We start from the raw sequence: 14,551 nt of genomic DNA on the forward strand, positions 1-14,551 counted from the left end.
GTAGGCACTTCTTACGGTGAGGGCACAGCACAGTCTGCAGGCCCCAGGCCCCAGGGGGAACCAGACCACTCACTGGCGGGAATTAGCATGTTCTGGGTGTCAGTCCAGATAACTTCTTCTTTGACTATCCCTTGGTGCTGTCACTTTTAGCAAGAATGGCAATGTCAGGGAGGACAGCAGGTCCCCCTACTCCTCACAAAGGGATACACAGTGAGGGCTGCCCAGCACGGTGGCCAAGAACCCTCCAGTCAGGTGCTGGGTTCAAACCCTGCATCTGCCACTTTCTAGCTCCGTGACCTGGAGCCAGTTCTAACCCTCACTTATAAGAGGGGATGATGACTACACAGTCACCTGCCACATAATGTTTTGGTCAACAGTGAACTTGATGTGCAAGGCTGGGCCTGTAAGATCATAGTGCCGTGCTCTTCATTCACCTCTTCTGTGTTTAGATTTGTTCAGATCCACAAATACTTACTGTTGTCTTCCAATCGCCTACAGTATTCAGTACAGTGACATGTTGAACAGGTTTGTAGCCTCGGGACAACAGGCTGCACCATCTAGGTCTATGTTAGTACACTCTACAATGTTTGCATAACCACGACACGGCCTAACAGTGCATCTCTCAGACGTCTTCCTGCTGTTAAGTGACACGTGACTGTATTATTTCCAGAGAGGTGGGTAAGTTGATGAATGTAAAATAATTAACCCTATGCCTGGCACGTGACATGAAGAATGGTGCTATCTGCTGTCACTGTCGCTGCCCATTGGGTGTAGCGCTGGGGGCCTGGAGCTGGGGCAGGAGGCCTGCCTCAGAGGGCAGAGAGGCGCAGGGAACAGAGTACAGGTGCTGGCTCAGGGACAGACCCCCTCCCTTGTCACACACAGCTCCCACAGGCTTCACCTGGCTCCTGCCTTCCCATACGGCTATCTCTTTCTTGCATGAGTCCTCTGCCCAGTGAGAGGAGTTTAATTTCCCTCAAAGGAAATTCAACTTTATGCCACATAACACGGCAATCACAATGCCAGGATATATTCTGAGTGAGGTTTGCATCAGTATCAGGGGGAGGGTTGACCACACAGACCCCAAGGAAAGACTACATTTTAGGATGTTCCAGGTGACACCAATGCTACTGGTCCACAGGCTACCCCACAAGAAATACTGCTTTGGGGGTTGCAGAGCTCTGGTGTACCTGCTGTGATCTGACAAAGCCTCGTAGCAGCTGGGACATATGCAAGATATGGATGCTGTCCCCATTTTTCAGGTGAGAATATTAAGGTTCAAAGAGGCCCCCCAGCTGGTGCCTACAGGGGGGAGGTGAGCTGAGGTCTGCTGCCTCCTACAACCCAGAGCCTCCATTGCCTCTCTGCTCTTGAGAAAATTACTTTGGTTCCATTCTCAGACGTACTTCTCATTTTCTCAAAGGAAAATGGTGTAGTTCCCTCACCCTAAAAGGAAGGTTGTCATCTTGGGGTACGCACAGCATCATCTAACAAAGGATGCCATCCCGTCACAAATCCCTTTACCCTCCAGATGCCTCCTCTTTGCCAGACTCCATACCCGGTGCTGGAGGCACACCTAGAACCATACACACAAGTTCCCTCCCCTGAAGAGCAGCGTTCTGGAACCTTCTGCAAAGATGGAAATGCTCTCTACCATGCTGTCCAATTCGGTAGCCATTAGTCACTGGCTATCAGGCACTGAAATGTAGCTAGTGGACTGGGAGACTGAATTTTTAATTTTCTTTAATTTTAAGAATGGCTAGTGTGTTAGATGGTACAGTCCTAGAGATGGGAAACAGGAAGTGAAAATGGAAACACAGAATGTAAATGCGGGGCAGAGGATGGAAAAACTCCCGAGTTTTCATGCCTCATTCTGCTTCCCAGAAGGATGGGAGGCAGGTGTGAGCCTGTGAAATCCAGGCGACAAAGAGGCAGCGGCCACACTGAGACCTGAGCCAAGGCCCGGGAGACAGCATGTGCAAAGGCCCTGTGACAAGAATGAGTTTATCCAGTCTGTAAGCCAGTGCAGCACAGGGACAGGAAGAAAACTCAAGAGGACCGGGGGGAGGTCAGGAGAGGGGATGGGTCAGGGCAGGGCCTGGGGCTTGACACTCTGACTGCAGTAAAAAGCTACCTGGAGGTCTAAGCTGGGAAGTGATGTAACTGGATCTCAGTGGAGCGCTGGTGTAGGAGAAGATCTGGGGGGAGAGGCCAAGCTATGGGAGAGGTGCTGTGAAAGGGGAAGACAGATCTACTGCAGATGGAGGCGGAGAGGAGGGGAGAGGAGAGGAGAGAAGGGGAGAGGAGGGAAGGAGCCCGGGACAAAGCTGAGGTTTCTTTGCCTCGGGCAACTGGTGCACAGTCCTGCTGTCACCTGAGACAGAAAAGGAGCAAGCTTTGCAGCTAGAGCCCAGAGGTCCCGACTAGACAGTCCAAGTGGGGCTATCAGGCAGGGGGTGGGATACGAGTCCCTCAATGTGATGCAAGGTCAAAAGTCACATTTGTAGTGTTGGTTCCATGTAGAAAAGCAACCCACACTGGGAAAACCCAACTAGTGTCTTGGAGACCTGACTCCAGCACCTGGGCACCCATAGAGCTGGACTATTTTCCACACCTGAATCAGTTAGGAAACGAAGGTTCGGGGCTCTGACAATATAATGACAGCTTCCAGCCCATCAATGTCCCCCTCAACCCTTCTGGAGTCACCTAGCATAGAGGCTCAGGCTGGGAGCTCCCTACCTCACCACCTGCCTTCTCTTCTTGGCACTGGTGAAGGGCAGTAATGGCCTCATTTTGCTCTTATTTATTGATTGTGTACCTTCCTAAACATAAGCTTCCTGAGGGCAGCAGCTCATCTGTGACTCCCGGCCAAGTACTTGGCTCATGGTAGACACGAAAAGTATCTGTGAGTACATGAACTGATGGGTGGGTAGATGGATGGGTGGGTGGGTGGACGGGTGGATGAGAGGATGGATAGATGGATGGGTGGATGGATGAGTGGATAGATGGATAGATGGATGAGTGGACGGATGGATGGGTGGATGGATGGATGGATGGATGGATGAGTGGATAGATGGATGGATGGATAAGTGGATGGATGGATGGATAGATGAGTGAATAGATGGATGGATGGATGGATAGATGACTGAATAGATGGATGGATGGATGAATAGATGAGTGAATAGATGGATGGATGGGTGGATGAGTGGATGGATGGATGGATGGATGGGTGGGTGGGTGGGTGGGTGGATGAGAGGATGGATAGATGGGTGGATAGATGGAAACAGAACATCTGAACAAGCCACTTTCATCCATCAATGCCTTGCTCAGTTTTATGATTATTAGAAATATTGAATATATACAGATATACATACATATACATACACACTTGAGCACAGCACTTAGCCCACAGTATACAATCAATAAAAGGAGGCTATTAGAATTATGATTATTAAAAGGTCCTAGACTCTAATGTATTAAGATCAGCTCTATGAGAGCCATAAACCGACACAAATGATCAAGCCGAGAGGGAACAGAGGCGAATCTTTCACCCCATACGCCTCACCTGCCTTTCCAGTTCCCCTGGGGCCTTGAGGCCAGCAGGAGACCATTTCCCGGTGCCCTGCATCCTCTCAGGCCCCACGGGACAGCGGAAACCCAACAAATGAAAGGAAGGCAAGCGTGAGACCAAAACAGATGCCGGAATTGAGAAATGACTTCATCTGCAGACCTCATTCCGGGGCCCTTCCTCCTCCCCACTCTGCCTGAAGGAAAGAGCAAGACACTTCACAAACAGTCCGAAAGAAAAAAAAATTCTAATGGTGAATAAATATTTTATCACAGAGACTTAATGCAGCGGCGCTCCACTCACCCAAGCCATCTATCTGGAGATATACAACTTTAAAAAGCTTAGGCTCTCGGAGAACATTTTATTAATGACCTGTCTAGTTAAAAGGAGGAGGGAGTTTAGGTTAAAAAAATGCATTAATACCAGTCGGGTGCGTGAGTGGAAGAAAGGGGTCAGGGGAAGGAAGCGTGATAAATTTTTAACACACCCTAAAAAATCCACATTTAGAGGAAGAACAAATTTATTACTAATTATGCAATTATTTCATTTGGTAGTGTGGGGGAAGGAAAAAAAACACTTAAAAGCCTTTTTAAAATATCTCTAATGAAGAATGTAAGAACTCTACTTTGTTATCCCTCCGCAAAGACACAAGGCAGGGCAGATCTGAAGCTGCCCCATCCTCAGCACGGAACGTGGGGAGCCACTCTCAGGTCTGAGGGGTCCCAGGAAGACCTTGCCTGGTAGGGCCTGAAGTCCTCAGTGCTGCTGATGAGGGAGGTCAGGTTGGGGAAAGGAAGAATATTCGGGAAGCCCCACACCCAGGGCCCCTAGCCAACACTCAGACCTACACGTAAGGTTCAGCCCCAGGAGGTCTGGCGAGGCAAGAGGTCATTCTGTCTGCTCTGATGGCCAGAGTGGAGAGTAAATGTCACCATCACAGACTAAAACTGACTCGAGCCAGGGGCTCTGAGCGCTGTGCTGCCACCATCTCATGTGACGCTCACTCGTGCCATACCAGTCAGGGACAGAGGGTCAGAGAAATTCTCCATTTGCTCCCAGTCAGACCTGGAAGGCAGGAGACCCATATTCCCATTGGAATTCCGACTCTAATCTGGTCTACGGCATGGCCAAGCTGCTTCAGATCTCAGCCCCTTGTCGCGTAGGTGGAGACACGGAGGACCAGGAAAGTGAAGAAATCACACAAGGCTGCACAGCAATGTGAGAACACTGTGACCAGAGCCTGTGGTCTCCCCTGGCCCTGTCCTTTCAGCAGTGTGACAGCAGGCCAGTTATTAAACCTCCTAGACATCAGTTTACCTGGTCCTCCCTCTCGGTGCCTGCTTTCAAGGCTGATCAAAGGCTGCCAAGAGGGCTGGGGAATGGGTTGTCCGCAGTGCACCACCACCTGGCCGGGAAGGGACTCCGTGAACGTCAGGCCCTCCCTCTCCCTGGCAGCTCACCTGGCAGGAGGAAGGTGGTCCTGGTGGCAATGTTGATCTCCTGCAGATGCTCCAGGGTCTCGGTGTGGAAGAGGCGGATGGAGGAGCCAGAGGAGAAGGCCATCCAGACGCCGCTGCCCGCCTTCACCATGTGCGTCACACTCACTGCCTCGTCCTGCTGCGCCTCGAAGCTTTGCTGTGGTACGGAGGGAGGGGGGTTGGGGCTGGTCCAGAGCTGCCAGCAGAGCCCCCACCAGGCCCCCACTCCCCATGCTGGGTCAGCTGTTTTCACCTTCTTCAAGGGCACAAGCTAACCCAGAACATCCAAAAACTAACAACTCAGGAAACCACAAAACTAACTAATCAGAGTCTCAAGGAATGTGCTGGGTGGATTAAAAACAGACCAGGTGGGAAGTATTTTGTTCTAAAAAGCGGTCTTGGATGGAGAGAGGGAAAGGCCTTCTGGGATAAACCATTCCATGCTAGTTGATTTTTTTTTCCTTGCCGCATATGTATAATCTTGATCTTAAAACAAACAAACAAAAGCACCTTAATTTTTTAAGAGAAGATACAAATGGTCAGGCTTCCCACCCCCTGCTGGGGAAAGTCCAGCTAACTTGAGCCCCCAGCTCTGCTCCCACGCCTGCCTTACTGTTCCCATCAAAACCTGGGCTTGGTTCGTATTCTGGCCAAAGCCTCACCTTTGCCCTCACCATGACGTGTCCACAACACGCGTCACCCACTGTCCTGCTTCCGCAGCTGAAGACTCTGTATCAGCGCGACTTTCCTGTTCCTCCAACCCCCCATGGATTGCCCACTGCTGAGTGCCAGGGTCTGCTGTCTAACCCAGGGAAACTACACCATATGTGGCTCTACTTAGCCATCATCCACACTGAACTATGAGCTCCAAGGACAGCTCCAAGACAGTATCCCTTCTGGGTTAAACAGGACCCAGTGCACAACAGAATTTGGCCAAGGAATGAATGGATGAACACTCAAACTCTATCTATAACACTCAGGTATTACTCAGATAAAGACCAGCTCGAGCACACTGAACTAGAAACAACCTAAATGCCAAACTTCTGGGGGTGGTCAGGTTTGTCAGACTATCCCACATCCACTGAAAGTCATGTTTACAGATACCATGTTTCCCTGAAAATAAGATACTGTCTTAAATTTATTTTTTCTCAAGAAGACACACTAGGGCTTATTTTCAGGGGATGTCTTATTTTTATTAAGTATAATACAACAATCTACATTTATTCAAATATAGTTAAGTCATCTTCTTCTGGAACCTGACGGGGGAGCCAATCTTGTTGGTGGGGCTGGCGCTAGTGATGCGAGAACACCTTTTCCCTAGCCGTTAGCAAGTGTGCAATAAGGTGCCTGCGACCGAGGTTACCACATGCGCACCCATGCAAGTGCGAATTTCTGGGAGAAAGGAGCTGTGGCAGATAAAAGGTATTCCAGTCTTCCTTACTGCTCTGCACTGAAATGCAGGGCGTGGTTATGCAGATATGCTGCATAGCTACGCCCATCACTAGGTCTTATTATTGGGGTAGGGCTTATATTTAACAAATGCATAGAAATCCTGCTAGGGCTTATTTTTTGGGTAGGTCTTATTTTCGGGGAAACATGGTACTGTATGATGAACATAGAAAAATACAAATGCTATACTAAGTGCAAAAAAAATTTTTTTAAAACCTATATCCAAAATTGGGGGAAGTAGATGAGCAAGGGAGAGAAGCCTGCCCACTGAGGATTATTGATTTTCCTCTTTTCCAGTTTTCTGTAAAGAATAAGTCTTCAGTAGAAGCCCAACAATATTGGATGGAATGTTTATTTAGAATCAGATCTACTATTAAATCTGATTTCCTTGGCAGCTTCACAGGCCTGGGCCTCAGTTTCCCCATTTATAAGTAGACTTTGTCATGAGAATTATAGGAACCTGGGTGGAGAGAGCCTGGCAACTAGCAAGGTCTCACTCATTCAACAGATGTTCAGAAGTCTTTACTGTGGGCCTGGCATGGGTCTAAGTGCTCAGAATACATGAGAAGACCCCAGGCTTACTCATGAAACAGATATTCCCAGTGCAGGAGACAATTAAAACAAATAAAGATCGATTCAAATATGATAACTACTGCACAGAAAAAAATATTGAGATCCATTAAGACTGGGTGGTCAGGGCAAGTCTCTCTAGGAAGTGGCATTAGTCAAAGACATAAAATGAGGGAACAGCCCTCATTGGGGATACAGAGAGAGCACTCCAGGCAGAGGGCAAGTGCAAAGGCCCTGAGGCAGGAATGAGAAGCAAGCTGAAGCTCAGTGTAGGAGGGGCTCATAGATGAGATAGGCAGGAAGGCGGGCAGGGCCAGACTACGCCAGGCTGCCTTTGAATCTGTGGTAAAGAGTTCATATTTTAGTCACGTGCTGGAGAAACGTGAGGTGGTAAGTATATGATCTGTCTTACTTTTAAATAAGCGCAGGCGGACAATTACGTGGCAGGAGGGTGGATTCCTGGTCCTGCCTGGAAGGCCAAGGTTAGACGTGAGAATAGGACTCCAGCCCTGGCCTCAGCCCCAACTCCATCCTGGCTCAGATCACTCAGAGGTTTCCCACTGAGATAAAGAAAAGATTGGTGGGGTGGGGAGTGGGGGGCTCTCCAGAGGGGGGCAAAGCTGATGAGCTTGGTGCTCGTGCCTGATCAGAACGCAGGGCCCAGGAGGGCACAACTGTGAGCTGTCCAAGGAAACTGCTTTTTTCTGAGCCAGTCTGCAATGGCTGAGCTACGAGACAGGAGGGAAGTAGCAGGGGAAGAAACAAAGAGGGGAGACAGTGTGTCCTGCTCTCCGGGCTTTCCCCCCTATCGCCGCCCACAGCCCTGGCAGTGCTGCTTTCGGTTCTCTCCTCCTTCGAGGAACCCTGCGGGGTGGTTTGTTGTTTTGCTGACCCAGCCCACAGGAGGAACCCTGGAGGAAGGAGGAACACCCGGGGTTCAAAAGAGAAATCTCCCAAGAAGCCCTACTGGGAGAAGCCAGCTGAGGCACCATCAACCCCAATCACAGATGCCAGTACTAAGGCCGAGGGGGCTCCCCTCAGGGCCAACCTTGTGTGGGCAGGCAGATGGGCAGATGGACAGCCAGTAAGATGGTAAGGGGAGCCCTCACTCCTGTCTGCAGACTCCTCCAAAACACGGAATGCAACTCTTTGCTCATGAATGCACAAACATGCACCCCCAAGAGAGGGGTCTGCACACTCATACCTGTGCAGTCAGCCTCCTCCCGCCCCACTCCCCAGGAAAGGTCAAAAGCATTTCCTGCCTCCAAAAAAGCAGAATGCGCTGAAACCCAGAGGCTTGGGACCATGCAAAGCTGCACCTGAATCTGCAGCCAGCCAGCCAGCCCTGCGTGCTTCTGTCAGAATCTAATTAAAACAGAAGTCGGCAGTGGAAATCCAGGCTCATTTCTCCAGTGGCAGAACACGTCTTTCTCCAGGCCCAGAGGGCTTTGCAGAAGGCTTGTGCAAACCTGCCAATCCCAAAGGGGCAAGGCAGGAGGGGAAAGAGCAGGGATCTACAGGAAGAACAACAGATCAGCTCAGCCTTGGTACCAGGCCTTTGGGCTCCTGGCCACTGGTCTGTGACCCCTCCTCACTCCAGGAGCCTGGAGTCCTGGCTGAGCCTCCTAGGCCACAGGGCAGGAGCAGGTGGAATCAGAGACATGCCAGCACCACAGGTCCCAGACAGAATGGAGGGACTGAGCCAGCAACTCAGGGTGAGGGCAGCCAGCAGCGGGGCCCAGCCCTCGCTGCCCACTGGGCTTGGTGCTGACAGCCGTTTTCCAAACACAGGGTGTTTGCTTACTCAGAGAGAGGCTCAGAGTTCATTGCTAGGGGAGGCTATTAGCCCACCCAGCTCTGTTCCCCTCCCAAGCAGGCTGGGGTGAAATGCTACCCACCTGCTGCCCCAATCCCAGGCCATCGTTTCCTGTTTCTCACCTCTGGACTGGCCCCCTCATCCCTGGCCAGTCTGGAAGGCCCGGCGGGGGGGGCTGCCTTCCCTTCTAAGTTTATCTGCCCACCTGCCACCAGGAAGGTCCTCTCAGCCTCTGTGATTCAGGCATAGCTAGTTACCCGGCCCCAGAAACTGCTCTATCAGGATCACCTACCAGACTGTCTGCAAGCAATGCCCCTCAGGCTACATCAGCCTGTGCAGGTTTTGGTAAATTAAGCTTTATTGGAACATGGTCACACCCACATAGGAAAGAATCCCTACAAGCAGCTCGAGATCACAGCACCCTGACTATATGCTCTCCCCACCATCCGTCCTTGCTGAAGGGCAAAATGATCTGCCAGGAAGCCCTGAACTTACTGGGCAGGCTTGGAGGCAGCGGGATGGGTACAGTGATTCCGAAAGCATGTGGTGTAGCTAAGATACACTGATATTACTGGGGACCGGGGTTTTCAGACAGAGGAGAGTCAAGTAGGGAGTGAGAGCAGCTAGGGTGGAGCTTCCAGGATCTTAGATTTTAATTAGAGGTATCAGAATGAACTTGAGGGTTTTCTCCTGGCTCTGGCCCCATCATCCTGGGGGTGATGACACCCCGGGAGCAGTGCACACCCACCTCTTGATTTTAATGACCATTCCCTATGAGAGGGAACTAGCTAGGGCATCCTGGAGAAATGGTCAGAACTTCTCAGAAGGCTGAAACCCAAAACAGGATCAAGAAAAGGGGGAAGGGGCCAAAGGACCCAGGAACCAGCGTGAGGGAGCCCCTGTTTGCCAAATTTGAGACAATTGTTAGCAACAAAAAATAATAGTGGTGGTCCTGATATTAGCGCACGGAACTGTAGGAATTCGTAGTGATGGTAAAAGGTGGGGAGGAGGCCAGGAATGCAGAAGGGACAGAATTCCCCAGTCATACTTGGGGGGTCACCAAAGGGCCATCCCTGCATGCTAAAACCTGTGGGTCAAAGTTTGCCAAGGAACAGCATATTCGGGCTCCAAAAACCACCCACAGGTGACTTAGTAATTACAAAGGGAACCGACACCCGGCAGGAGCCCTAACATGGCCATCAGCTAGGCAGGTGCCACAGAGCTTCCCTCTGCAGCACCAGTCGGAGGAAACAAACAGGCAGTTCTACATTGTTCTCAACAAAGTCAGGATTGTGAAAACAGAAAAGAAAAAAGCAGAGGGATTACTCTGGATTAAAAGGAGACCAAAGAGACGTGACCCCCAAAGGAAGCCTGGGATCCCCGCTAAGGCTGGCTCCTGATGGGGTGAGGGCTGCAGCTTGGAAACTATTTCAGGGACAACCAGGAAAACACGCACGTGGGAGGTGTGTCAGTGATCACGGCGCCTTTACATTAAATTCCTGGGTGTGACAGGCCATTGCAGCTACACAGGAGAGACGCGCCAAAGTGTTGAGGGGGTGAAGGGTAATGATGCCTGCAACTGACTTTCTAAAACCTGGGTGTACGTGTGTCTACGGATGTGTATAACACGGCGGAAGGTTACAGCTGAATGTTTCCAGTTGGTTAAATAGGTGGAGAGTATCTGCGTGTTCGTTATATTATTCTTTCACCTCTTCTGTTTGAAATTTTTCCAAAAAGTTATAGGGGGAAAAGCAAAGTTAATTCTTTTTTAAAAAGGTGACAGCTGAAGGTGAGGAGGGTCAGGTCTGCCTCCCCCAGCTTCCCCTGGTCTGCAGTGACTCATCCCCTCTCCTCTGTAAATGGGGACAGAAAGAGAGTGCACCCACAGAGCTCAGTGACGACCAAGGGAGAGTGCTGGTCTACCTTGAGTGCTCCACACACACCAGCAAGCTGGGCTGGTCTTGGGGGGGGGGGGGTGTCCTGCCCTCACACGGCAGCCCCTCGCTGCCGCCTCCCAGCCGCCCATAGCAGGCACCCACACAGAGGGTTTCAGGTGAGTGATACTGTTCCAAATAGTGCTGACACAGCGCAACCTGCAGTCCTACAATATTTATGTGCCTCCAGGTGACACTTCTATGCATAGTTTCCATAAATTCCCAGGGTGAGCCGCTCAGCACTCAAAGTCATTAGAGCTGCTAGGTGGCCAAGGAGCTGGGAGGCAGCCCCCACTGGGTGCCCTCAGGGGCTGGGAGCTCTAGGAGGCTGGCAGGGCTTCGACTTCCAGGCACCCACTGTGCCCCAGGCCTTTCCAGCCCCACGCTGGGTGCTGTGGTCACAGAATCACACCTTCACAGAGACTTCATGCAAGAAGGAATGAGCCCAGGGCACCCAGCCGGCCAGGACAGAGCAGGAACATGTGCCTTTTCCCTGCCTCCAACATTTCAAGTTCATATCCTGCCCTTCAAGGGTCTCAGAGAGACTCTCATGCCGGCCAGAGCAGGATGTGGAGGTGAAGGGGCTTGTGCTACCCACTCCCTGCCCGTCACCACCACCAAGCTGGCCCTGGGAGGCACCCCAGGTTTCCTCCCTTTAATCCCCACAGGAATCTGGGAAGTGGGCACCACCATCCATCCCATCCTCATCCAACAGATAGGACACCAAAGCTTCACGAAATAACCCTTGCAGGGTCACTCTGCCATCAAGGGGATGGGCTGGGAGCTGCGACCCAGGGTCATGACTGCTCTGGGCTGCCGCACTGTGTGTGCAGATAAGTCTTCTTAGCAAGGCAATTAGCACAACACTGCCCTTCTCTTTCCTTATCTATCTCATTCTTATCAACACTTCACAGCTGAGGAAGCAAATTGAGAGGCTAAAGGATGTTCCTGAATTTGTACTGCTTAGGAAATGAGAGGAAGCCAGATTCAAACCTAGGGTGGCCAATTTGTCCCAGTTTGCTCAGCAAACCCTGGAAAATGCCTCAGTCCTGGGCAAACCAGATGGCTGATCACCATATGGGACTCCAACGCCCACACCTACTGCCAGGCCAGGGCTTCCTGCAGGCTCTGCGTGATGCCCCAATGCTCCCCCCTGGGTCGTGTGCCCAAAGCAAGTCTGCTCTTCCTGCTGCACTTCCCAGGGAGAATTAAAGTGCAGTGTCATCCTCCACATCTTCCCAGCAAGACAGCTAATGTTTCTGGGCCTCAGTTTACCCATCTGTGAAGCATCAGGGAGGAGCTATCACTGGATGTTGGACTCTCCTAGCTCTGGGCTATTGTGGAAGCCCAGGAGGGACAGAGTTCAAGGGTTCAAGGGATGCCACTGCCATCCCTTCCTTTTAATAATCCATTTTGAAATTGATTGAGCAAAAATTCGGTGTCAGGCATTTTTCTGGAAAGAAGATCAACCTTTCTTTGCCAATTCTCAAAACGGGCTATAAACCACTCTCGGCCCCAACCAAAAGTTCAAATTTCCCACACACTGGGGCCTGCTTATTACTTAAGCACACAAGAAACTGGGCACGGATGTCGGGGTCAGCCATCCCATCACCCCAACAGCAACCCAGACAAGGCATACGGGAAGCACCATGGTAGAGAGAACACCCTGTCAAGGCTGTGCCAACATTTTGCCTTTAAAAACTAAACTAAACTAAAACCCACCAGTGCTCTGACTATTGAGAAGAAAGTAGGATATAAAAAGCATCTCCAAGTGTGGTGCACTGATGCTGTCCTCATTAGTCCTGTTTAATCTCCTTTTGTTGTATTCAATTATGAGAGCCAGTCTAGCGTTTCCTTTCCAGCATCCATACCCTAGGAAGGAGGGCTAGGCCGCTGGCCACCTGGGGCTCGACAGAGCCACCTGGGGCCACCAAGCACCAAGTCTTGCCGTTGGCAGCTGCTGCGGCCTTGCCTTGTACAAGTGAGTGCCAGGCCTGGGCCTGCCCCTGCCCCAGACACTCCAGGGAACCCGCACGGCCGTAGAGAGGGGGTCAGGTATCTGTTAGCATCTCATGGAATCCCTCTAGGCCCCCCATGAGGAAGGAAGGAAGGATCCCTGAGCTTCTCACTCCTTTCTCTCCCTAGGCACTTCAGGGAACCAGCAGCCCCACCACTAGCCCCACAGGCCCAGTGACTGTGTGAACACCATGAGTGGTTGCAGATCCCCAGCCCCTATTCCAGGTAGCCCCGAGCCCTGGATGCTCAGAGCCAGGCAGAAGGGAAGATCTGGGTGAGAAGCAAGCAGAGTAGAAACAGAAGTCAAGCCAATGTCTGCACTTAGACTGCAAGACAACACAGAGGGAACAAGACACCGTCCCTGCTTATGAGTAATCTGCAACCCCAAGGGAGGGTGGCACAGGCGTGCACATCCACAAGACACAATAGACCACAGGGCCCGGTACAAGGCACAGGACGTGGCACCAGGCAGGGGCTGTGGAGCCAGGAGCACCATGAGTTCTCAGCTGTACCATCTAGTGGGTTGTAATCCCCACGCCCCCACCCCACCCCCCGCATCCTGGGCAAGTCCTGTGACCACAATAAAACAACAGCTAGCGCTTACTCTGTGATTCCTCCCTCCAGGCATGGTGCTGGGAGTTGTATCTGCATAGAGCTGTTACTTTTGGGGTGAGTTCTATAATTATCTCATTTTACAGGTGGGGAAGCTGAGGCCATCAGTGGTAGAGCCAGGGCACAAATCCAGCCAGGCTAGCTCCTGGGCCACATGGACCACCATCCAAGCCCACTCAGACAAGGCCTGCAGGGACAGCCAGGAATGTGTCCTGTAGAGACTGCCTCCAGGTGAGCATTCCAGGGAGAGGGACACAGAAGAGCCCCTCAAAGAGAAGGCCAGGACTGGAGACCGAGACAGGAGGCTGGGAGGCTGCTGACAGCCTAGACTAGGGGCAGGCCCAGGAGGACAGGACTGCCCCTGCATCACCCCCAGTGCCAATTCTCTGCCTTTCCTCTCCTGGTTCCTTTTTCTCCTTCAGGTCTGTCCCTGTGCCTTCCAGGTCAGGGCCTGCTCCCTGAGCCAGCAGCTCCAAACTCTTTAAAAAAAGCATGCAATTCTTTCTTTAACCTAAATCTCCCAGTGGGGGCAAATCAAATATTAGACATAGGAAAGATCTAAGCTCAGGTGAGCAGAGAGGGGTCTGCCCCTCTGTCTACTGCCCCATAGATGTCCTCTGAGATGTCCCCTGGTGATCCCTGGCCCCAGGCAGGGTCTGTACCCACCTGACTTATTTCTGACTCCTCCACACACCCCCAAGCCCACCCCACCTCCTATCCTTCACAAGCTTTCTGAAAGGTAGTTCTTCTGAACATCTAACCTCAAGCCTTCCTGCTGCTGGAAAATGCTTGCCTCCCCCCTTGTGAACTTGTTCCTGTCAGAGGCTCCTGGGAAGTCGCCACAATCTTTAGAAAATTGATTTCTCGAGTTTGCCTTGCCAACTCTTAATTTAAAAACATAACAGGATGACAACAACAATGACACACGCATTAAAAAAAAATTAAGACAAAACTGCTGAACAGAGCCGAATCTGCAGAGTGACATGACCTGTGACCCCGCACACTCCGGTGGTGGCCCAGATGCCAGGCGCTTCCACTCCCAGTTCCCGGGCACCACGAGGGCTCGGTGCATCTTTTCGCCCTCACGCCAATTTGCATACCATTACCC

The 14,551-nt window shown here is 51.4% G+C and overlaps 1 protein-coding gene across 5 annotated transcripts in view; it reads right to left on the reverse strand.

Moving 5' to 3' along the window:
- ARHGEF10L (Rho guanine nucleotide exchange factor 10 like) overlaps positions 1-14,551 on the reverse strand; it is a 102,177-nt gene that overhangs the window by 2,982 nt on the left and 84,644 nt on the right. For all 5 annotated transcript variants that reach the window (XM_003783857.3, XM_003783856.3, XM_023509672.1 and 2 more), the window contains one exon: positions 5,029-5,203. In XM_003783857.3, coding sequence (XP_003783905.1) covers positions 5,029-5,203 — 175 coding nt within the window. The remainder of the gene's footprint in view (positions 1-5,028; positions 5,204-14,551) is intronic.

Source organism: Otolemur garnettii, unplaced genomic scaffold, assembly GCF_000181295.1.
Source record: "Otolemur garnettii isolate 467f Iridium unplaced genomic scaffold, OtoGar3 scaffold00009, whole genome shotgun sequence".
NCBI lineage: Eukaryota > Metazoa > Chordata > Mammalia > Primates > Galagidae > Otolemur > Otolemur garnettii.